Source organism: Scaptodrosophila lebanonensis, unplaced genomic scaffold, assembly GCF_003285725.1.
Source record: "Scaptodrosophila lebanonensis strain 11010-0011.00,11010-0021.00 unplaced genomic scaffold, SlebRS2 tig00001412-arrow-pilon, whole genome shotgun sequence".
NCBI classification, from domain to species: Eukaryota; Metazoa; Arthropoda; class Insecta; order Diptera; family Drosophilidae; genus Scaptodrosophila; species Scaptodrosophila lebanonensis.
Window position 1 is genome coordinate 7,358,259 of NW_022060739.1, and position 25,814 is coordinate 7,384,072.

Consider the following 25,814-nt stretch of genomic DNA (forward strand, 5'->3'; position numbering starts at 1 on the left):
GGCCTAATGATGGGCTAATATGATTTGTATTGCGGCCCAGGAATATACTTGTATGAATAATGTAATTAGCGGCAAGTGCGCAGCAACTCTCAGAGCATCTCGGGCGTGTTAATATTTATATCAGTACCTGAACAACACATAAATACTGTTTGCTGGAACCTTAGATACCCTAAAATGTGTGGGTATTTTTTTTTTTTGCTGCACATATGGCATCGTCCGATCCCGAAACGTGTTTCTCCTCAAAAAACATTTCCGCTGTGCGGGCATATGTGGGTTTTGTTGCGCCTATTGTTGGAAAGTTTGAAGTATTATACCGGCACGACTTTAGAATTGAAACATACATAACATTTTCAGATAATGGTGATATGGATGCACGGTTAAATTTTCCTACACATTTTGTTTTGGCTAAAATTAATTAAGTAATTATTAAGTAATGGTTAGAGGTTATCTTCAGCTAGCAGAATTTGTACCTGGATAGCTTAAATAATTTTGCATAAATTGTTCTTAAGAATTGTACAATTATTTCTATATTTTCTAAAGTTGTATATGAGATAAGAAAGATGGAATTTGGGTTGGTTAGTGGCTGGAAGAAAATGGCCGGACGTGAGTTTAGATGTTTTTGTGTAGTAAGATCTACCTACATTTTCCTTGTATTTTACATTTTGTAAATATTCAATCTTTTATGTTAATGATCAAGATCAAAATAGAAATTTTGAAAGGCTCTAAGCTCCTCAGAACAAGAACGAATATCCACAAAGAAGAACAGCCTTAGGCTATTTCTTTATACAATACAAGTATAATCGTAAAACAGGCTCTCCAAATAAAATAGTCTATTGACTCAACTGGAAGTGTATGGAAGTTATGTTTTTCATTTAATAGCTGAACTAATTAGGAATGACAAAATATCTCGTCGGTTTTTTCTAAACAATATTCATTAGCATCGCTAATATATTTTTTTAGATTTTGTAAGTTAATGTGCCATGTAAGTTTAATATTTGCATTAATACATACAAACATATCTAAGAAAATAACCATAAGCTGGACTCGCTTTTCGAATCGTGCCCAATTTCATGATCGATTCAGCATACCTACAATATAATTCGCAAACTCGAACAAGCAGAGATAAATTTCAATCTTCAACAGCATTCTAGGCGATACACATAAGTATATTTGCGTTAAATATTTACACATGGCTGGCGGCAACAATAAACATAATTATCATAAACAATGTGATGCTGGTACTGAGAGTTTCGACTCGATGCTAAGTCTGTGCCGCAGACTCTATGGAATTCTGAAAACTCTCGGCCTTGGCTGAATTATCGGTCGACGCGATCTACGCAGTGACGCGATCGCCAGTCGATGTCTATATATTTATGCTTATGCAATGCGCCGAAAACTAAGTTTGTTACAGTTTGATGCGCGAAAATGTTAATTTGAATATATGTATTTCACCAACATACTATACGTATTTTGGGTTTATTTTTTCTTGATTCGGCGGGCATTATAATGTTTTAAGTGTGTGTGAGAATATGGCAACATATAGGCATAAATATTATAAAACGCAAACGTTTTGGACGCAAGCCAATGAAATAAAATTTGTTTGGGACTGGCCGGCCGGAGGGGAATTACGCTGACAATGTTTGTACACACACATACATATGTACATACATACAAGGTGTGTTGGGAATGTCGCATGTTGAAGATTTAAGACTGTCTATAGCTGCGTTTTTCCTAACTGCCTGCATGTGTGTGTGTGTGTGTGTGTGTGTGTAATTGCATGCAAGTGACACACCCACATAGAGTAGTTGATAACGAATTACAGAACAACAGTTAAACAACGGTTTAAAACAAAACAGAGAGAAGGAATTGTAAACTTACCAAAACGGCGCTCTCACGCACCACCTGAGAAACTGTCTCTCTCAGCTGTGCAGCCATGCCCGGCTTATTCAAAGCTCGTGTGAACTTGCGCTCCATTGTTGTTCTTGTTGTTGTTTTTGTTTTATATAAAAAATGCTGCCTCTTCAGGGGTTAAAGGAACAAGTTGTTGTTATTATTGTTGCAGTTGCTGCTTGTTGCAAAAACCGGCGCACATTAAAAATAGCAGCCACCACGCACGAACACACACAGACACACGGCCAAATACAGACAGGATGTGGCACGCAGGGGGGGCACATGAACAGTGATGAGTAATGCCTAATCCTTTGCAGGCACTTTTTTCCACAAACACACACACACTTTCAATTTCAATTTATTCACACAACTTGCGTTATTTTGCAGCTGACAAAAGGAAAAAGCATTGTTTGCCCTTTCGAAGGACACACATAAAAAATTCCTGCTGCTACTTTTTTCTTGTTGTTATACACAAAACTGGACCGCACACACACACACACACACGCACACGTACGCAAATATTCATACACGTAGACGAGCTGCGAAAATGCGCAGACTTAATTTTTTTGCAGAATGCACAATTATTATAAACGCTTCACAGCATGCGAGCTGATTACAAACAATATATTTTCATTAGTTAAATGCAGGCGCACTTTGTTTACGCGCGTCAGCGATTCGCGTGTTGTTCTTGCTGCTGCTGCTGCTGGACGCCCGGCGACGGACTAAGATACATTTTAACAGCGAAAAAAACGGCGCTCCCTACACGTTCGAGTTTTCAAATACTAATGAAGAGAGCAGATAGCATTTCACGAATGAAAACAGCAACCAGCTGCTAGTCACTTGCGATGGCCACTCTAAATCTTATATTCACCACGGCTGATTTGCAGTGGTGGTAACAAACAGCTGTTTGGTGAATTTGCAGAGCTGCCACTTACTAACATGCTCTTATTTTGAGGGTGTGGCAGCACTGAATTTAAAAACGGTTTGTTGAAAAGTACAATTTTAGAGTAAAACAATAAAAAGGAAATAGATCCGAGCATGACAAAGTTTCTGCCGGTGCCTGTTTTTTTTCGAGTTGTTTGCATTTCTTTTATGTTTATTTTTATGTTTATTTTGCTGCTTAATAATAGAAAAAGCCAACTAGTTTGAAAAAAAATGTTTTGTGGCGGGTGTGAAACTGCTTGTATTGGAATGATTTAGTTTAAGTTCATGTTTTATAGATTGCTGGCTGATGGCTAATGTATAATTGGGTAGTAAAGAATGGCTGTTGGTTTCGATTAAATAATTTAAAAAAAAATCCTAAAAGCTGGCGGAAGCACCAATAAAAAATAGATGGAAAAATAGTTAGAAAAACATGCATATGAAACCCGCCAAAAATAGTTAGAAAACCAGCCGTCACCGATGCTTGCCGATTCAGCGATCTGGAGTCTCATAAAACCACAAAATACAGTGACTCTTAAAAATCAGGTAGGCATAAATAAACAATCGACAAATCAACTGCTGACGATTGCGTGTTTATTTCATTTCAAAAATCAATCTTCCCATTATTCTTATGTAATAAAAGAACAGGGTTATTTTATTTAAGTCATATTTCTGCATTCGTATGAAATAAATATATTGCGAATTACTAATACTTTAATGTTGTAAATAAATTTAAAGTATCTTCCAATCGGACAGAGCTAAGATAAAAACATATGAAGAAGCCATTACACAAATCAATTCACAAACATTAATAAATTAAAAAAAAAAAAACATTTAAAAAAGGTTTAAAAAATGAAATAGCTTCGGAAATAAAAATTAAAAAGACGAATAATTTAATGTTGCAAATAAATGTAAAGTATCTTCCAATCGGTGTGTTCGAGGACAGAGCTAAGATAAAAACATATGAAGAAACCATTACACAAATAAATTCAAAAATATTATTAAATTAAAAAAAAAACATTTAAAATTGAATAGAAATTTCTCAAATAAATAATAAATTCTGATGGTCTTCGCTGCATCACAGATCGGAATAAATAAAAACTTAAACGAAATTAGTGCCTATATAGTACAATTGACAGAAGGAAGTATCACGGCCAGCCTGATTTCAATATGAATTTTAAGTTAGTGTTGGTCACTCATTTCTGGCACTGGTTCGTGTCACTGCTCTTCGGCACTGGTTTCGAGCACGGCTGCGACATTTAGGTACTTGTCCCTGCTGTTTAGAAATTAATTTCTTTTATATATGTATTTTCTGAAATATGTACTTCTTAAATGTGGGCTTAAATTAGGTGGATTTTACAATTGTGTCTCTCCAATTTGTTTTGGTAGTATAGTTTTAAAATGTTCACTTCCTCAAATTGCCAACAGCTGAGCTGAGCTGCCGACCCATACTGACTATTGAACGAACGAGTTTTCAAAATCTGCTGATTGGGCTTTTGAAGAACTTTCCGCAGCCTGTTCGCAAAAAACGAAAACAATCGCCAACGCTGCTTCTGATTAGCGAGTATTTGTTCTTTTTAACTTATTTTATTCACGCTGATTTTAAATACAATGCAACAGAAATTTTAAGAATACTAGTCTGACAAATTGTTTCGCAATCTAAAGTGCTTAAATCATAAACAATACAAGAAGCGGAACATGTAGAGTCTGCCAAATTATTTTCAGAACAGATGCCAGTTGATGTTAAGAAAAATTATTAAACAGAATAGACAGCATTCCGCGAGCAAGTGAAGTGAAATGTTAACTCAGTTTCAATGTATAATTGAATTTAACGAGTATATTCTTCGGTAACCATTTTCAAAAAAAAATACGCTTTTTCAAAAAATGGAAATTTTGATTAAATAATGCACGCTGCATTTAAATAAAAAAAAAGGTCAATTTTTAGGCGAAATAGTGCTCCGTAATAATGAATGTGTGGTTGACTTTATATTACCAGTATCAATATATATATGAACATGAAATTTGTTTTTTTTTTTATCATCTTAAATATGCTTGATATTGAAGCTGGAGTTTTATTTTTTAAACATTTTTGAAATTAAAAAATTACTTCTTTTTTGAAAAATTAATTTGTTTAGAATTTGATGCAATTCGAGGCTGTCTTTTATATTTGGAGCATAGAAAACAGCAGCAAAGATATTACGGCGGAAAGGGATTATTGCCTATAGAATTCTCCATGAAGCAATATCCACGTTGAAGGCATTTTTTTAACGGCTTCTACAGAGTCTGTTGTATGATGAAGGATGATATGTCAGCGGCAATTGTGTTTTCTCAAGTCTCCAAACACTATTTAACAGTGGCAGTCCTACACTTTTCTACTGCAAACAATTCTCAACAGCTGAAAAGCTTAACTTAGCTTCACTTTAATGTCTTTTATACTCAACTGTTTAGGCGCCAAGTTGCGAAAATCAAAGACAATCGCTCAAGCTCGAATCTACACCAGAACAGTAGATGCAAATTTCTTCCCGGTATTGTTTTCTCTCGAAGCGAATCGAATCGTTTATTTTGTTAACTTCCGAATGCGCGCATAGGAATTGTACAAAAGGCTTAAGATCGTACAGAAAATGCGTGTGGCAACAAAATATTTACAAACATACGAGTAGATATTATACAGATAGCTTAAGTCTATACACAAGAAAGTTCGGTATATTTACAATAAAACAAAATAAAAGTGTACACAGTAAACGAAACTACAATTATAGCCCCCTATTTAAATCTCAGGAAATTGTCGGCGCCGCCCAAGGGTCCGTGTCCGAAATGCACGGCATCCGGGGTCGAGTCGGCACGTGTGCGCGCATCCCGCACAGAAGCAATCCGCTGCTGGCCGCTGATGTAGCCAAGAGAGCCGGAGCCCAAGTAAACGTTGCCGTTGGGCAGACGTATGTAGCCGAGGCCGCCCGATCCCAAGGCAATGGCATCGCCCTGCTGGGCGCGTGACTGCACGCCGAGCGCCTGCTGCTCCAAGACCAGAGCATTGGCGCGCGAGTCGATCTGGAGGCCATTGCCGGTAGGCGGTGTGGCGCCTGTGCCGGAAGCGCCAATGTGCGCGCGATATTCGTCGAAGAAGGAGGAGTGCAGGAACGGGGAGGTGCTCTGGTCAATGTCATTGTCGATGAACTCCACGACAGCATATTGCTTCAGTTGTCGTCCATTGGCCACGTAAGTCTCTCCCGGAGAAATGAGCGGCTGCTTGCCGAAGGGCACGCGCAGCGCGGCCCCGGAAGATAACAGGGCTGGAGCCGATGGTGCGGATGGAGAGGATGGAGCTGATGGAGCCGATGCCACAAATGCTTGGGCCGAAGGTCCCGATGGAACGACAATGGGCGAGCCTGCAAGCTGCTGATTAACCTGCTGTGTGATGCTATATCCTCCTCCAGGGGCGCCATATACGCTGGCCGGAATGGGCTTCACATTGGGCGTCGCCACGCCATGATAGCTGACCTGTGAGATGGGCGAGGCAATCGGTGGCAAGTAGTGGCTGACCACATTGGCCGCTGGCGGGGCAACTGCTGTCGGTCTCGCCGGCAGATAGTGATTGGCAATAGCGGCAGCGGGCGCTGAGGCTGGGCGGCTGCGCGGTATGGGGCGTGGCGTGGGCAGAGCAGGCAATGCCGGCACTGGCGGCAAGGGCTGGACAGTGGGCAGTGGACCAAACTTGTGGCCCGTGTACACAGAGGCAGGCGCTGTTGGTGCCGTGGGCCGATCGTAGTGATAGCCAGCAGAGACCAGCAGGGGCTGCAAAAATGCCAAAAGCAGCAACAGCCTGGGAACTTGTGGATGCATCTGAAAGGACAAGGAGAGAGAAAATGTGAGGTGTGTGTAAATTATAAATTAAATTGAATAATAGCAGCTTCATTAATAAAAGATGCATAGTAAAAATGAATATTTTCATATTTAACTTAATGTTCTAAAAATATTAAATGTTCGTATTAATATCAAATATAAAAAACTTAAATTTATCTAAAAACATATTCAATTACTTATTTAAATATGAATAATATTCAAAACAAAGTGCAAAGCTTTCTTAATAAAGTGTGTCATGCTCTATTAGATGTTGGACCATATTTAATTATAATAATAATAATAATTAATAAATAATTAAAATTCATTTTAATTTTAACTTCAAATAATAAATAAATAAACAATGGAATATAGTAAATTTATATTCCATAGTAAATTTTAATATTTTTCTCAACTTTAATTTGATTTTTTTTTTTTGTAGTTGATTTAATTATTCTAGAAATATATTACATTTTAATATTTTTAATAGTTTATTCCAATACTATCAAATGTAAAATAGAGGCAAACATTGAAAAGAACTAAAAAGAAATAAAAAGTGTAAGCCCTCGACCTATATGGTCGTTAGGAATGTATCAAGTAAGTGTATTTAATCAGATGTTCCTCAGTTTTAATTAAAATCAGTATTGATTTAAGCTTAAAAAAGCGGAACACGTCAATATTTATAAATAATAAAAAGATTCGTAAATTACTTTCTAATAAAAAGCAATAATAATATTAAAGACAATTCGTTTGGAAAGTTGACAACAAAATTGGAAAAATATTTTATAATTAAAATAAAGAAACTTCACAATCACACTTCAAATTTAATATTTTAATATTAAAATTAAGTTTTAAACAAGAAAGGAATGCTAAAGTCGAGCAGGCTCAACTCTTAAATACCCTGTACCACCCCACAAAAAAGTAATTAAATTAATTAATTAATTAAATTTAATTAATTAACTAAATTAATTTAATTAATTAACTAAATTAAATATAAAATATTCCATGCATGCATACATACATTTACATTTACATCAGAATCGTGCCTTATGCGTGTTTGTGTACTTGTACATATGTATGTATGTATGTGTGCATTGGGCCTGGTTATATGGCTATAACTTTCTTTCCGATCATTCTATCATAATGAGACTTGGTATACGGTTATATAATAACTAACCTAATGTGACTACCAAATTTTAGTTCAAAATTCCAAGAATTACGGAAGTTATAGAAAATCGTTAATAGGGGGGGAGTGGGGGGGTGGATCAGAAAAAATGAACAAACTCGTCCTTTCTCGGTCTCAGGAGAATCTGTATACCAAGTTTGGTTATTCTAGCTCTTATACTTTCGGAGATCCTTGCGTTCATACAGACAGACAGACGGACAGACGGACAGACAGACGGACAGACAGACGGACAGACGGACAGACGGACATGGCTATATCGACTCGGCTTGTCATGCTGATCAAGAATATATATACTTTGTGGGGTCTACCAAGCCTCCTTCTGTGTGTTCCATGTGCACTCGCACAAAACTAATATACCCTTGTACCCTTTTGGGTACAGGGTATAAAAACACTGTGACAAAAAATCAATGGTAAAAATATTTAAATTTACGTGTGTTTTTTATGAGTGTAGGTGTATATATAATTCGGATTATAGTTTGTGGTGCTTATCAAGCATTTTCCACTCTGCAGTGAAAATAAATCTTACCACACATCAATCTCATGCATTTTTAATGACTGCTGTTAAATAATTGAACACAATCAATTAACGCGCTACCGTTGCATTCATTTTTTAAAGTATACTTTGATTCCCCCCCTCCCTTCCCCGCTCTAACTCAGTCTCATTTAATTGGCACAATTTGTGGCGTGCGCCATGGCTAGGCAGTGTGTCTCTGTGTGTGTGTGTGTGTGTGTGTGTGTGTGTTGTGTAATTGGTGTGATATTTCATGCATGGTTTTGTGCTCGTTTGAAACCAGAAGAAGGCAGCGAGAGCGCTGTGGACATGCAAACAATTGTCAACTGCAGGAATAAAACACGCTGGGCGGTCGCATCCGAACACGGCTCGCAGAGGCAATTACAATAAATTGAAAGCTTAATTGCACATTTGAGCCCGTTAGTTCAACAACGGGCGTTGCCAGCACACATTTAACACGTTCGAGTCCACCCGCCGCGGACGCTATCAATCTGGGGGGCGCCGCCAGCCAAGCGCCACAAACTATAATGATATTAATCAACACTGAACAACGACAACAGGTTCAAATACGGTCGGCGAGGGCCAAGCGCTGTCACGGCTACTGGCGTGCAGCCAACACAATGCTATGCCACGGAGGCAGTTAGGCTGGCTGGGGGTGGGGACAGGGGAGAGGGGAGAGGCGTGCACGCTCAAGCGCGTGGGCGCCAAAGTCAGCTTAGTTCATGGGAAAATGAGCTTGTTGTGCCTTGTATGGATATTTAATTAAGTTATTAAGAGCTGCTCACAACATAAACAGAGATAAGCAGCACAACAATAACAACAATAACAACTATAATAACAACAATGAGTGCTTGATTGGCTAATCATGTATACTTAACTTATAGAATATATGCTAGTACCATAAAAGAGTTTGCTTACGCAATAGCTTCTTATCAAGTTCGTTGCCCAAGTCTTTTGTTTAGTTAACCGAAACAGCCCTATAAATCAGCAGCGCACGCACAGAAAAAATACCCCCAACAAAATACTCGTTTACGTACTATCTGTGCACACAAATAGATTTGTAATAAATTATCTGCCCCATACAAAATGTTTCGTATAATAAATCAATAAACGCTGCCTGGTCATACGCAACTTTTTGCTCGCGATTCTTAAAAGTTGTTCCCTCAATGCGCTGCCATTTTCTGCATACAATGGCAACTTTTTTGCGCCTGCTTAACATACGCACTTCTTGCCGCATTGCCGCATTGCCGCAGCGTGCGCCAACAGTCAGCAAAAAAAATATGTTAGACCTGCTGGTGGGGATGGGGGACGGCGTTTGGAGGGGAGATGCCGCAAAAAGCGTTGCATGGCTCGTTGACGCAGTCACCACAAAACAAGAAACACAAACACACAAACAAGAAATAAACAAAACACATGACACACAGTGTGGCATGCAACGAGGGAGTTAAGTGAAACATAAAAGCAGTGGCGGAGGCTGCAAATTTCCATTTGTCAATTTTAATAACTACTTTTATGATAATAATTTTTGTGCTTAAAATAAAGTCTTTTCAGAATTAGAATTAATATATTAATGAATATTATTATTATTACTATTATTGAATAATTTTAAGCAAAAGTCAAAACTACTAAGGTAACATGTTGTTAGTCAGAGAGCCTGCCAGAGTCTTTAGTTAGAGCTTGTAGCTTACATTCTATTAAATATTTCCGCGCAAGGAAATGCATAAACATCACAAAAAGTTATAATAATAAATACAAGTATATAAATTGAATATCTACAAAATGTAAGAACATTTATGGATAAGGTTTGCCTCCTTTTTAACCGGAGGAGGTTATCAATTCGTCTGCATTTTTTTTCTGCCCTTAAAACCTATCAATATCTTTAGGTTTCATCTTGCCTTTATCTATTATTATTGTGCAATGAGAAGAGATCTTTATAAATACTTTAAAAACAGAGCAATTCTCTTGGAAAACTAAACAATGCTGAGCAGTATTTACAGATTGTAATCAAGAATTATTGCTTTTATTTTGTATTAATTGCCACTATTATTTTGATATTTATTATCGATGCAGTTAAGTAGTATTAGCTCCTTCAGTTTGTTTTCAGTAAATGCCAAAAAAGTAAATAAACAATAACAACAATAAAACAAAGTGCAAATTAATTATTTAATCTCTAATCTCGTTATCCAAACAAGTATTGTTTGTTCATTGGAAATATAAAGCATTTTTGTTTTAACTTTTTAGACAGAAGATCTAAAGCCCCAAAACTGTAAAAACTGGTGCTGTGACGGTATTTTGTTTATTTTTGTTTTCAGACTGCTGTTTCAAGGCTGCTATGTACTTAGAGCTAGAAAAACACTTTTGAAAAACATCAATGTTTTGCTCACAACCATCGAATGTATTTCATTCAGTCTGACGTAGTGGAACGGAAAGGATGTAAGTAAAATTTAGAAACTTTTTTTTTGCCTTTTTAAGATATTTACTTGTGCAGAAATAATTGGTAGCAGCTTAGCTTGCTATTGTTTTTTAATATTTGTGGATAACGATGAACAATGGACAAGAACCTTCAAAGTAAGTTTAATTATAATTAATAATTATATAATATAATAATCTTTAGACCATGCTTTTAATTCCACCTCATTTTGAGTTTAAGCTTGAATTTTCTTAATTCCAATAACTGTTGCTATTCTGTTACGCCTCTGGAGACATCGGACTAGACAAACTTGAAAGTCACTTTGACCGAATAAGCTCACGCAGTCGAAGTCGAAGTCAGAGTCGATGTCGGAGTCGCCGTCGCCGTCGCCGTCGCCGTCAGCTGCAACGTCATTTTGTTGCGTGTTAGTCCCACTTGAAACTCAATGAATGAATTGCATTGATTGAGATTGAGAGGCAACGCATGCTGCTTGCCCGAGACTGCGACTGCTCTAGAGTCCCCAAAGTCAGGCTCTATGCGGTGGAGCTCCATAAATTTTATGTGGACGGGACTGTGCTGTGCTGCTCGCTCAGTGTGTCAATGCGCCGGCTTGCTGGCTGCCTGGCTGGCTGCCTGGCTGGCTGGCTGGCTGAGGCTTTTGATTTGTTGATTACCTGTGCGTTGCACTCCATTTTAGAGTATGATTGCATCAGTTGTTGGGTTGACGTAAAATTTTGGGGCGGAAATTAGGTTTCTTGCAAATAATTAAGGTGCTTGGCCTGGCTAGCAGATTTTTGCAGATTTTCGCTGTGCCGCTCACTTTGCGATAGCCAACGGCTAATTCCCAAAACTTGGCCATAAAATGCAATCAATATTGGGGTATTAAGTTACGGTAGCCAGGATGTCACGTCGTATTCATAGTCGTCCATAAAACCCTCGAGTTGTGTAACTTACGTGATCGGCCGGAGGCCCCTAACAGCTTTGGCTTGAAAGTGGCTTAAAAGTGCGTTACATTTAATTGAATGCCGCTGTATAGATTTTATTTTTGTGCTCATATTTTTAATGGACGTGCCTTTTAATGAAACCAGTTTCAATAAACTGGTATCATTTGTGTGTCTTGTGTACTCGCTTGTACTTAAATTTAGACGTTTAAGATCTGCCTGACTAAGCAGGCAGTTTTGGCTGCCTCTTCTGCGCAACTGATGGCTATGCTAAGCCTGCAATTTTCCAGGTGTCCAGGCCATTGAAGACTGCCATAAATCACTCAGCTGCACATCCCCGAGAAACGCTAATTACACGTATAGGAATCAAATAGATGCATGTGGCTGTTGCAACAACACACACAAATAATGGTCAAAAAGTGCAGTAAAATGTTGTTTTGATAAATGTTGCGTATACGCAACGTTGACTGCGAGAGAGGCAAAAACTCAACGAACGATCCAACGATCCAACGATCAAACGACAACTTTTTAATTACCAGGCTCTGTGCGCGCACTTTCGAATGAATTCGCCAGACGCCTGCTTAAACTAGTTGGCCAAAATCAAAATCAAAGCAGGCAGACACCAACAAAGTCGCTAACTGCGTTTTCAATTAGAGCCGCGTAACCCACTTAGAAAAGCCAAAAGCCGCACACTAGGGTGTGTCGGCGGTATTCGGCATTGCGTGGCCGCATCCACATCCACATCAACATCTACAGATCGAGCCAGCCCGCAAAATATCGAACCGTGCTGCACAAAAACAAAATTTGCGTAAGCTGTTGCCACGTAATCTAACAGTACAGCAGTGTGTACGTGTGTTGGGCCTTTCCAACGCCTGCCAACAAGTTAGCTCCAAAATCACACACACACTTTATATCGCAATCTCTCGGGCGTCAAGGCTGCCTGGCCAATACTTTGATGCTGAGTGACCAAAAAGCACAGTGGGATCAGAGGCCCATGGAAAGCATAAGCTTATAACTAGCTGTGACTTCTCCAAGCAAGACTTATTTTAATAGAATAATGCTTCAGATGTCAATGAAGAGACTAGCAAGGAATTTTTGGAAGGGAACTGTTTAAAATGTTCGTTTAGTGTTAATACTTAAGGGCAACAATATGGCGGATACCCTAGGAAAGATGAAAAGAAAATACTAATCCTCCTCCAAAAAAAAAAGGAATGCAGATTAAAACCGGCTTATTAACAGATCACTGCTTGATTATTATAGATGCCAAGAAGCTGGTTAAAAGCACAGAAGGCAGCTGCTATAATTACATTAATTAAGAACTAAATAAAACACTGGAACATCTCCTCTGCCACCGTCCAGCATTCAGAATGAATTGAATGCCTTACACAAGCTGATTTCATTAAAGAAGGCGATAAAATACTCTATCAGCGCACAACTGCAGTTTTCAATGCACAGCAAGCGTCCTCTAACTGATCTCCAATGCCCAGCAAGACGAAACTTGTGTCCATGTAGGGCAACCAGCTTAAGCTAATCTGTATACATACATGCATATATATTCTGTATTATATTTTCTATCTAAGTGGAGTTTCTCCAAAGGATTTCCTCCATTTAAAGTGAACAAAACAGTTTTCAGTTTCAGTTCAAGAATAATTGTTCATAAGCCTACAGGAGATAATAAGTAGACATGCAACGTCTTCCTATTATCTCCTGTAGGTTTGTGATCAAATATTATTTAACTGAAACTTCTTTAAAACATCCTCATAATTTTTCCAGTTTTGAAGACCTTTTTAACTTATTTTCTGTTCATAATAAGTCAAGATAACGTTTCAAGGCTAAAAGTAATATATTTCTAAAATTAGTTCCTGAACATTCCTTTTAATATTTTAATATAAAAGTAATATGTTTATTAAATTAGTTACTGAATATTCCTTTTAATATGTTAATATAAAAGTAATATGTTTCTTAAATTAGTTACTGAATATTCTTTTTAATATTTTAATATAAAAGTAATATGTGTCTTAAATTAGTTCCTGAACATTCCTTTTAATATTTTAATATAAAAGTAATATGTTTCTTAAATTAGTTCCTAAATATTCCTTTTAATATGTTCATATAAAAGTAATATGTTTCTTAAATTAGTTCCTGAATATTCTTTTTAGAAATAAGTTCGTTTTAAGAAATTGTAAATAAATTGTGGATTGACTGGCGAAGCTTTCCCAAAACTGCAAAAAAAAGTTCTATAACCAAATAAAGTAATCTGTAGGAGTAACTAAAATATACTTAATCAAGACTCGAACCAATTCGACCAATTCGCAAAATTTTCTTCATAAATTGCAAGTCAAAGAAAAGTTTCAGAAAAGTTTGCACATCATTTGCTTGCTCTTTTCTTTTTAGCATCAAGAAAAACCATTCCATTATGTACAAACTGTATCTGAACCACAATTAAAACGTTTCTTAAATATTATACTATTTCAATTGATAAGAATTATTTTAAATAATCTTCTGGCAATCCATTCGTTTCCACTTAACTTAAGACTTCTGAACATTTTTTATGAAAAGTAAAACCAACATTCAAAATCATTTCTGCTTTTCGCTGCCACTGTGCAACTATTGGGCTGCCTGTCTGAGTGTTCAACTTGTTGCAAGTGTGGCCACAGAAAATTGATTGACTTGAGGCGTTTTTGGTGCAACATACGAAAAAATCTACGCATTTTTCTTTGCCGCCGCTGCTGCCGCTGAATGTTGCATGTTGCATATTTTCTTTAAGAGTTTTCTGTTTAGTTTTTATTTCGCGCCGAAAACATTTTACACTTTAATGCAGGCGCATTAAAAACGCTGCTAATTGATGTCGTTCACAAGTCTCGGACTAACAGTTGCAACATCGTCGTCCAAGGCAGCATTTCGGCGTGGGTCTATGTCGCTTTTTCACAATTAGTTTAATTGGACAAGGCGCTGCTGCTCGCTTCTGGGGCCTAACACGGCAATTAAGGCGGGCGTTCATGCGATTTGCTGGTAATTATTGAAATATTTTCAAAGAATACCACGCACCCAAGAATGTATTAGAACTTCAGGAATTTGTGGCAACATAATTAAAAAATATTATATGAGAAAAAAAACTACAACTGCCATGAAGTTGCTTAAGTGTTTGGGTCTTGATGTGTCCTATTAAGCCTTGTTTGAAGTTTTTGAAAGCAGCCTCAAAGTAGTTGACATTTCTACTTCAAAAAGGTTGTCAATTCATCTTGAAGTTCTTCATATTATTTTACAAAATATGATTTTAAACAGTTGGGTAACTTTTATTGATTTTAATTATTTTTTATTGATTTAATTTAGACAGCACATAATCAATGAGTTATAGTTAAAATAAATTGATTAGAATGAGCCCTCTTTGGATCATTTGTTTTTTCAAACATGAAAAACGGATCGGTTGTAAAAAATTTTCCAACAATGAAGAACTGGAGTCTGCAGCTGATAGTTATTTTGAGGACTTTTCTCACTATGAACAGTGCACCGAAGCTGGGAAATGTGTAACGAGCTACAAGGGAAATATGAATTGAACTTAAATTGTTTCCAAACATAGCTGGCCTATTACCACATTAATCTCTAATGGGACGATAAACCAAATGAAGTCGAAAATATAACTCAGTGCCCAGCAGTTCGAGCTGTTCAGTTTTCCTTAATTCTGTTTCTTCTCTTATTTAGAATAATACAAATCATACAGTAGAACTAAGAAATATAAATGATGAGCTGCTTCTTGCAATTAAACTAACAGTAAAGAAACCATTTTAATGTTCCCCAATTCTTTGTATTATATTATTTACTCGGTCGGTATAATTAAGAACGTTTCATTTTAAATCTATAATTTCTTGAGAAAACCTAATAAGGTCTTTATATTTTGACTAAGTTTAAGTTTTTTATTTTTATCATGAACATTAAATTCTGGAAATGATAAGATGGTACCAAAAATTAATAAATATATTAGTATTAGATAACTATTAAATTGTATATTTTTATATATTTGTATCTGTCGGCAATTGTTGTTCATTTTTTTGCATGTAAAATCATTTAAAGATTTTTGTTTTTTAGTTCTTGCTGCTTGCAGAGGGCTTGCGGCAGTTTCAGTCAAAAGTTCAGACGCTGAATTATGAGACTTCAGCTTAATGCAATGGTCAATAAGTCGATTGGTCGATCGGCCAGTCGGCCAGTCGGCGGTTGGCGCAGTCACGCATGCCTTTCGATTCAACTACCGTGATTACTCAATTCAACAATTCGAACGAGATTGCAATTTGCATTTCACAAAAACGCAAAGTTCGTGATATGTCACAGGCGTCAGAATGCGCCCAAATAAGGTGTGCACAACACAGATTGACAACAACGGGGCTATTTAGTTGACACTGGAGGGCAATTAATACCTGACAACAACAGCAATAACAATTTGCATAGACAACTTCTCAGCTGCCAGAGTCGAACTATAAAAAGCATCTGAAAGATGCCACAACTTTTTGGGCGCATTACGGTGCAGTTTTTTTTTTTTTTTTTGACTTCGCAATTACATTTAATTCTGTGTAAGCTTTAATTACTTTATTTCAAGCCTTTCAACAGCAACAGAGTTTGCTCGGCAACAAGCTTGCTTGTACACTGTGCATACAAAAGACTTAAGCAACGAACTTGATTTGTGCCACAAATAAAATTTTGTGTATGTTTATAAAGCAGCATTTTTTAATGGAAATTTTATGCAAAAAACTCGCAAAATAAAGAGAAAAAACTGCATGCAATGTGTTTTTTGTTTGGTTTTTGGAAACGAGTCAACAGATTGAACGTGTCATTGGATTCCCAACTGGTTTCATTCGAATTGGAGGCGCATCTGTTTAACATTTTGCATATGATGAATATCTTTAAAGGTTTAAAGCACTTGCTAGGAATTTTGTATTCTATATTTATATTTCATTTTTTAAATTCGCTATATTACCTAATCGGATAGCCAATTAATGACAAATTTGAGGCTAGTATTTTATTTAGCCACTTTTAACACCTGTCAGAGAATAAGAAAACATTGACAGCACTTTATCGTCGGTATTCGGGTCGAGCTCTTGTCTTTGCCTGTCATTTAAGGCTTAATACAAATTATTATCTCGGCCAACGGCCAAGAATTGTGTAAAAACTTTATTAGCATAGAGCAACTGTCAAACGCATGTGGGCGTGTTACAAAACTAATTAATCTTTACGTGGAACACTGAGCAGTAGCTAATGGATAAAAACTAATTAGTATTTTTAATAGCAATGCAAAAAGATAGCGTTTGTGCATATTTATAATGAGGCAGGAAACAATATATATTGAAGGAAGTAGCACTCCATTTGCATAATCTTGTATGCATAAGAAGTATTAATCTTTTGTCTAGTGCAAGTAAACAAATAAAGAGGTTTTATAGCGTTTTACTCACAATAACACTCTGAGACTCAATGACGCCTAGAAAAGTATAAATAAAAAAATGACATAAATGAAGAGACGATTGATACATTTACGGCTCAGATGTTATGAAGCTATTCTTCTACACAAGCGACATGGCATTAGAATTTGTTAGGCCGGACCTTTTTTTGAATTAAAAGTTATTTCTAAAACTTTATATCACTTCATTCTTCTATTCTTTTGTGTCTCTTTGCAGAGATTGCTCTTCAAATGTCTTCTGTTTGGTTAACCAACTTAGAATATTTGTAATAAATCAAGCCATAAATATTTCAATTGTGTAAGTAGTTAAAAACTGCTTCCATGTTGTCTTAGTAAATAAATATTTTTGCAAGTTAAATTCCTTGTTTCTCCGCAATTTACCAAATCTAAGTAGATTTAGGCATCACTCTACTTCTGTTCAAAAGTTTTCCTTGGCAAAAAGAATGTCTTGCAATGTCTTTGGCTTGCAAAATTCAACCATGGGTGTTGCGTATCTCTTAACCGCAACCAACCATCATCGATACTGCGTGCAATATGATTGAAATAATTATACTATATACATATATACTATATGTACATGGAGGAGCAACTATGAGCATTGTCAAGAATTAAACTCAAACTAGTTTTCAGTCATTTGGCTTACCAGTTTTCAAGTGGGCGTAAAACAATGCCAGCGTAATTCCACTAGTATAAATATACCAGGAAAATATCTGAACTGATTATTTGTCGGTTATTGCAATAAGTTTGAATAATAGTCGCCGTTGATTTTTTTCCTTTTGAAAGATAATCAACTAAAATTTTTTTCTTAATAGCAAACTTGCTTGCTAATTATTGCTATGTTTAAGGCAATGAGTTTCTGGTTTAAAAAAGGTGAAATGATGGAAAGTTCTCTGCCTTTAATCATTCTAAAATCTTTATTAAAATACTATGCCTTTAGACTACTTTTATAAGCCAGAATACCTCTTTTTAGCTATAATACCTAATCGGCCAGATAGCCATTCTTGTTTTTTGGCATTAAAAGAAAATAATCAAACATATAATTCTCAAAAAATACAGAAGCCAATTAAAAATTCTTGACAAGCAACACTATTTATAATAATTGCAATTCAATGTTTAAAGGCGTAAAGGCAACTAATGCTGGTTTAGTGAAGGTAAAAAAAGATAACTATAGTATAATTGATCACTGTTAGTATTAACCACCTGCCCACATTCCTACTCATTAGTTTCCGTTTAAATATCAATTGCGTACTTGTTTACATTGCTGGTTAACTAGATTGCGCGCTTTGCTTAGCCTTAAGAATTTATAATTAGCCTGCCCTTCTCAAATTCTTCCGTCTTCATTATTGTTATATGTATTGGCTTTTACAGAAACTGCTGAGCCATAAAAATAACTTTAAATCCACGTCATTCTTGCCAATTTTTCAACTTTCAATTAATTTGTTGAGCGGCCTTGTTACTGTTGCCTAAGTCGGCTTCATTTACAAGTCATTTCGAAATGATTTCTTCTTTGGCGTTCAATTGTATTGATTTTAGGCTGTTTCGTAAGTTCTGTAATTGAACTCTGAACCCACCGCTGGGCAGATCAACCGAAATACCGCATTGCAGCTAATTTGTAAATTTACCATTTAGTGCGCTGTCTTGATTTCATTTGTTTACAGCGCCCTGCTGTTACACAACAACAACAATTGACAAGAGCAAACAACGCCCTCAAAAAAAAAAAAAAACCAAATAAAACCCAAACGTGCCTTGAATGAACTTTAAGGTTAAGCGAGCAGCTGAAAACAACCGCATGCTTCAAAGGTAATTAATCGAGTGAAAATATTGCCGGAGGCTTGCTTTAAGTTGCAATTAAACGCTCAAGGGAAACACAATTAAGACTTATTGAACGGCTTCTGAGTACTTTAACCGTTATCTGAAATCGAAAACTCTATTTTCAAATCTGAACTGCAAGCATTATTTACGTAAAAGCAGTCCCACATTGTTGACAGATCGCCAGATCATCAACGATTTTATAAAACAATGAGTGTACATTTATCTTGTCTTTTTTTGTCTTCCAGCTCCATCTAAAATTATTATTCACGAGCAATTTCACATTTAAACTAACTGTGTAATAAGCCGTTTACAGACTTCTGCAGAGTCGGCTCTTTAACTCGACGCTGACAATTGTCGTTCAGTCGCTTTAAGTTACGAAATTAATTTAAGTTGAGTAAAAAGAATGCTGAATAATGCAAATGCTGCACTCGAAACATTTTCTGGAAAGCCATATATCTGGGATGGTATTATGCAGACTCGAGTTTGCATTCTGCATTGTTCCACAAGCAATGGAGATTTATTTTACATTTAAAGGTACTACATTACTTCTTATAACTTGTTCATGAAATGAAACAGGCAGAATGAGGCTGTCGGTCTGTCCGTTCATATGAGCAGCTAGATCTAAGAAACTAAAACAGCAAACAGATGCTTTATATCTGTAAGCAGTACAAGTGTTTTTAAAAATGTTCATCCTTTTGGAATCTCACTAATAGCAAGGTGAATAGAACAGAATAGAATAGAATAGAACAGAATAGAATAGAATAGAATAGAATAGAATAGAATAGAATAGAATAGAATAGAATAGAATAGAATAGAATAGAATAGAATAGAATAGAATAGAATAGAATAGAATAGAATAGAATAGAATAGAATAGAATAGAATAGAATAGAATAGAATAGAATAGAATAGAATAGAATAGAATAGAATAGAATAGAATAGAATAGAATAGCCTCGCCTCGCCTCGCCTCGCCTCGCCTAGCCTCGCCTCGCCTCGCCTCGCCTCGCCTCGCCTCGCCTCGCCTCGCCTCGCCTCGCCTCGCCTCGCCTCGCCTCGCCTCGCCTCGCCTCGCCTCGCCTCGCCTCGCCTCGCCTCGCCTCGCCTCGCCTCGCCTCGCCTCGCCTCGCCTAGCCTCGCCTCGCCTAGCCTCGAATCGCCTAGCCTCGCCTAGATAGAATAGAATAGAATAGAATAGAATAGAATATGATAGGATATAATAGAATAGAAGAAAAACACACATAAGGTTAATCTGCGTAGGGCTTGGGAGAACCTTAATACCCAGTTCATTTCTTCTCTAATTGTCATCTGATAAAAGTTATATATACTTGTGGGGTCTGCTACTTTTCTTCTATGTGTCTACATAGTTTAATAATAATACATAGTATGTATTGCCGATGCGTTGGAAATACACGAATTTTCGTTCCATTTTTGTTAACGTTTCGTAATTTTCAATCCATTTCACACTCTCAACAACTCTCTTTTTGAATGATATATAATCTATAAGGATCGTCCTAATAGCTAGCTTAATTGATAGCAGAGAAAATCGCTTTCCTCTTAAAATACTTTTATACTTGTAGTATATGTGCCAGAATAATAAAGTAATATTTATCAAAATAATTACTCAGGTTTGGACATAACCCTACCATGGCATTGAAAGAAAAACACTTTTTTATCTTGCTTATTCTTATAACTACAGTATGCGCATTTCCATCATATTATCAAGTGGCTGTCGCAAAAGTTACGTTTAAAGCAGCACCAGCTATCCGCTCCACTTGCCCTGAAGCCCTATACTTGTAGTAGCCCCTAGGTATTGTATATTGTTCAATATTTATTATTTTTTTATTATTTGTTCCTAGTGCGACAAGAAAGATTCTTATAAATTAATGCACTAGCCATAAAAAAATAAAATACATAATTAAGTGTGGACTTACCAAGATCCTACTGTAGGTGCATCGGGCCCTTTTCCCTGCAGTCCTAACTAAACATTGTGAAGGATTTATACTTTTATTTGAGGCTTTGGTCATCTCACTCTTTTCTCTCTAAAAGTTATGCTTCATGTTTTGGGGATTCTAAAATCTGAATTGAATCTAATTTATTGTGCTACCTGCTACCACAAAAATACTGTTCTACTAGAACATAAGTGAAGTAATTATTGCCATGCCTGCGAGGCCTCTCTAAGACCTTTAAAGGCACACCACTATTATAAAGTGTGTGTGTGTGTGTGTTTGTGTGTTCTTGAAGCGAACTCCACTGTGTTATGTGTACGTTGTTGCTTCTACTCGTACTCACCTAATGGTGGAGGTGTTCAATTAATGCCCATTTATTGGCCTGTCTGTGGCAAATGTCAAAGCGTCGACTTTACGCCGATTACGCATTTGAAGGAGCGGCAATGCCATTTGCATATGCCACGCAGCTAAATGGTCGGCCTGAAAGTGTTTTTGCGAACAAGGCGTTGTCTGACTTTCAATTTGGCGCATGCGACAACCAGTTTGCTGTTGGCCAAGTTAACAATCTACGCTCACCAACCAGGCTCACCTGTCGCCTACATACATAAATAATTAAATCAGCGCCCGAGGGAGCTCGAATTTTCAATATCCGTACCCATACTTAACTGATAAGAAAAACTAAAACAAATGCTGATTCAATTTGCATCATTAATTTACGGCGCAAAGCGGCTGTCGGCGACTGATCAAATAGTTGTATTAATAGTGTTAATTAACGTTGCGGACAACAACAGACAGAAAACCGAAACAAAACTTACGAAGAGTAAAAACAAACACTGTGACGAATCGAACCTGATGACGATGAGCAGCTGCTGTTTTAATAGGCATTGAAAATTTGATTTGATCAAACATTGGCTACTAAGCTGGCATGTTGTTGTTGTTGTTTTGCTTGCTTGTCAAAGCCGCTAAAAGTCCATCAACAATGAAAAACTATATGTATCGGATTAAATGAGAAAAACAACAGCAACGTGTTCGCAAATAGTTTTTGCCTTCTAACTCTTTTTTTTCGTAATTAAAAGTCGTGGGAATCCAATTTGCATATGCAAATCCGATACATATACATATGATTTTTGCGAATTCTTTTTTTGCAGTTGCCTTTATACGTTCGATGTCAATGTCATTTGGAATTTTATGCAACAGTTTTTGTTGTTTTTTTTTGGAACAATTCACTTTCAAGTCGGAAATAGTGGCAAGCGAAAAAAAGATAATTTATGGCAGTCGAGATGAGCGCATGGCTCGAACATTGCTGCTCCTATAACCTAGTATTTGCTATACTTGTGCATATAGGTATAAACATAAGAAATGAATTTGTTTTTATTGTCCATTTCTGGCATGCTCGTTGCAAGCACAATCAAACAACTTAAGACACAAACTAGCTTTTCAATTCAAAACCGTTGCCAAAGAAAACAAAAAAGAGAAAACACAAGTGGAGTGTTAGAGACAGCCTACTTTTTTATACTCTTTTCCACAAACATTCTTAGATATGTTTTCAGTTTGAAAAATGCATCTTAAAACTCTTCGAATCATTCATTGAATTGTTTTTTCTTTTTAATATATATAAATTGTAAAAACTGTTTTATGTAACTGAAGTTCCGTAACTTTTTAGAAAAGCCGAGGATAAAAGGAACATCAAACTGTGATTGAAATTGTAGAATAAGAAGAATCGTAAGAATTCAAAAGCTTACATTAATACTTTTTAATCCTTTTAATCTTTCCGAAAATATACCAATATTATTAGCTCCACTCGTCTTCTCGTACTTCTTATGAACACTGCATAGCATCCAATAGTTTCCTACACACATTCCCATAACTCTTTCATAAAATAATTAAAAAACCTGCTTTAGAGTATTTCAAAAATGCGTAAATCCATTTACACGTTGCCTGTTAGAGGCAACATTCATTTATCTGCACAAACAATACATGAATAATTTATTAGTCAGCCAAATGTAAACTGCATGCTAACACAATGCGCGCCCACTTCACCGGACTCTGGTCAGTCAGTCCCCCTGGAATAGTTGACCAATAGTGGTGCTTGGCCAGCAGCTGAGACCGAAGTTGGCAACACTTTCGGCATTTGTTCGCCTTGGTGTTTGACAATCTGTCGTTTGTGCTACACATTGTATGTTAATTTGTGATCATTACAAGCCAGCTTGTTGCTTGCAAAGGACCCACCACAGTCGATGGCGCAGCCGCCATTGCGGTCGAAGATCCGAATGGCTTATTCAAGTCGATTTCATTCGAATTTGACATTTTCAATTTCAATTTCGATTTACCGACTCCATCCACTAAGTGCTGCCTGCATGCCTGCAATTGCTTTGTGCACTCGTGTTGCTTACTCAATTAAAATTAATATGCAAATTTGTTTTTAATGTTTTGTTGTTGCTTGTCTGACTCATGAGCTACCGCCTGACATTTGTCGAACTGTCAAGCTGATTAAAGCAATCGATTGCAATTGTAAATTAATTGAAATCGAGCGCTATTATTATGGCTTCATGAGTGGATGCACATTGCTGTAATATTATTTATCTATTTCTATCAACATTATAAGCTTAATGGCTTTGTTACTAACCAGTTTTATTCAACTGATGGATGCTTTAATTAATAAATTAGCCAATGACTTAAACAAGATGCAGTCCAAGAACTGAAAGAAGAAACTTGCAATTTACGCTTCTTATTGAATTGATTGGATTTTGGTGTATGTAAGGCTTTTCATCTTCTTGATTTGTATGAGTTTTTTAAATGTAAATTAAATATTTTTTTTAAAATAACATTTAAAGTATATTACAAAACGTTTCTTCTTGGTCTTCATATTTGACTTATTTTTGTCCTTCCTTTTTAAATTCTTAGCATTTTAAAATAGACTCCCTTGGGAGAGTTAAACGAGTTCACGCCAGCAAGAAGACCAACAGGGAAACAAACAAGAAACCAAGCCAGACCAGACCAGTTGCAATTTATAATAATATTAAAAGCTTTCCTAATTCAGTTAAAACTAAGAAACTTAATCGTTCGCTGTACGAACCTTGGAGAGCCTGAACCTGATCTTTCCACTTTCACGCCAGACATAACTGAAGTTCGTACTAATAGACTTAGTTTTTTTATAAATAGACGCATGATGAATAATTTAATATTAAATAGTAGAACAGCTTTTGAATAAATAGCTAAGCCGTCTATTTTTCACAATTTCCTTCAAATTGCCTTGAACGAAGTCTAAAAATAGTGGTTAAAATACAAGTATGTATTTACAGAAATGTTTAACTCCCGATTCGAGTCGTTAAATTGCCAATATAATGAATGTCATTATTTTGAAACGATACTTTAATAAAATCAATCTTCTTATGTATATTTCTCGAAACAAAGACACAGTAAGTAGAAAATAAATTGAATTTAATTTAAACAAATAAAATGCAATTGCTTTTTATTAAAAAAAAAGTATCTAATACTTGCACAGTAACAGGATTATACAAATTTAATATATATATATATATATCGTACTAATAAAATCACAAACAGAATGGAAAAAAGCTGAGCATTGACATTGACCATAAAATTTAATTAGGGAATTTTTTACAATTTTTATTTATTGTTTGTTTTCATAATTGTTAAATAAACTGAGTTCCCAATTTTTGCTTGCGCAAAATAAAACGGTTTTTGAGTCATTGAACCTATTGTCATTATTGTTTAATTCAATTTAATAGAATGTCAGTTATAGCTGCACAATTTTTGTTTAAATGACACTTTTTGTCACAAATTTTAGGCTTTCTAGCAGCTGCTGAGCTTAAGGTTATTTATTTCTTTTGTGTCATTCAATTTAGAAGTAACAGGTCCATAGAATAAAAGGGTTATTGAATATAAAAGTTACCAAACAAACAACTGAAACCACTATTTTAGGAAGCCTTTTTAACTTCTAATTTTTCATACCTCAAATATCTTAATAATTTTCCATTAAAGGGCAGATCTCAAGTAAGTTTAAAATTGTATATATGAAATTATTTAGAGAAGTGAAATTTTATTGAAATTCGTGAACAAAAAACAAACAATACTATACATATCCGAGCATTTCATAAGAACTTAAAATATTACTTTTAAGCTGATATTTCCCAGAAGCTCTAATTGTATTATTCCACTCCCTCTTGAAGCCATTTCTGGGTCTCTCTTTAGGCGTTATCGTCTTCGAGTAACTGAGTCTAAAGGGAGTCTTCTTAGGGGTTTACATTTTCCAGTATCTTTAAATTGGAGTACAACCATTTTTTTAAAACATTCATTCTTTTATACCATCTTTCAATTGGTGCCCATACAGGACATTTTTTTTCCACTTTTCTGATTTGGTTACCAATTATCAGTTTCATATAAATAATGCTTTTGACTAGAAAATTACTGATAAAAGTATAAAGTTTTCTGATTTTCCTATTTGTGATGTTTTTTATTCATTAAAGGATTTGCCGATAACAATTCTTAATAGAACTTTCAATTAATTTCCTTTATTCATTTCACATGCCAATTATTTTTGTTACCAACTGTCAGTTTGAAATAAATAATCGTTTTGACAAAAAAAGTACAGAGCAAAGTATAAAGCTTTGTGATTTATTTATTTGTGATGTTTTTTATTCATTAAAGGATTTGCTGATAGCGACTAATAGAGCTTTCAATTAATTTCCTTTATTCATTTCACTTGCCAATTATATTGTACATACAAAGAGTTTTTCTTTTTCATGCACTTCTTACACAAGTCACACAAGCCAAATATTAATTTAGAAATTAAATTTTATAAGTTATATCAAGTGTAAGAGCTCACCTTCTTGATTTATTTTATCCACAATTAAGTAAAATGTTAATCCAAAATATATGTGCGCGCAAAAGC

The 25,814-nt window shown here is 35.9% G+C and overlaps 2 protein-coding genes across 6 annotated transcripts in view; both read right to left on the minus strand.

Moving 5' to 3' along the window:
• The window catches only part of LOC115631952 (dedicator of cytokinesis protein 9), a 35,758-nt gene extending 33,261 nt beyond the window's left edge, over nt 1-2,497 (minus strand). For all 5 annotated transcript variants that reach the window (XR_003996252.1, XM_030528809.1, XM_030528807.1 and 2 more), the window contains exon 1: nt 1,879-2,497. Coding sequence is in view for 4 of the 5 variants with exons in the window: in XM_030528809.1 (XP_030384669.1) it covers nt 1,879-1,974 (96 nt within the window). In the remaining variant the exon portion in view is untranslated. The remainder of the gene's footprint in view (nt 1-1,878) is intronic.
• Nucleotides 2,498-5,574: 3,077 nt separating this feature from the next.
• On the minus strand, nt 5,575-25,814 carry LOC115631928 (translation initiation factor IF-2). Its single transcript, XM_030528780.1, has 2 exons — nt 25,749-25,814; nt 5,575-6,651 (listed from the first exon to the last, which is right to left on the minus strand). The coding sequence occupies exon 2, from the start codon at nt 6,649-6,651 to the stop codon at nt 5,575-5,577; it is 1,077 nt and encodes a 358-aa protein (XP_030384640.1). The 5' UTR covers nt 25,749-25,814.

Excerpts from the sequence above, each read along its gene's own strand:
- LOC115631928 (XM_030528780.1), bottom strand. The coding sequence starts at position 6,651 with ATGCATCCACAAGTTCCCAGGCTGTTGCTGCTTTTGGCATTTTTGCAG.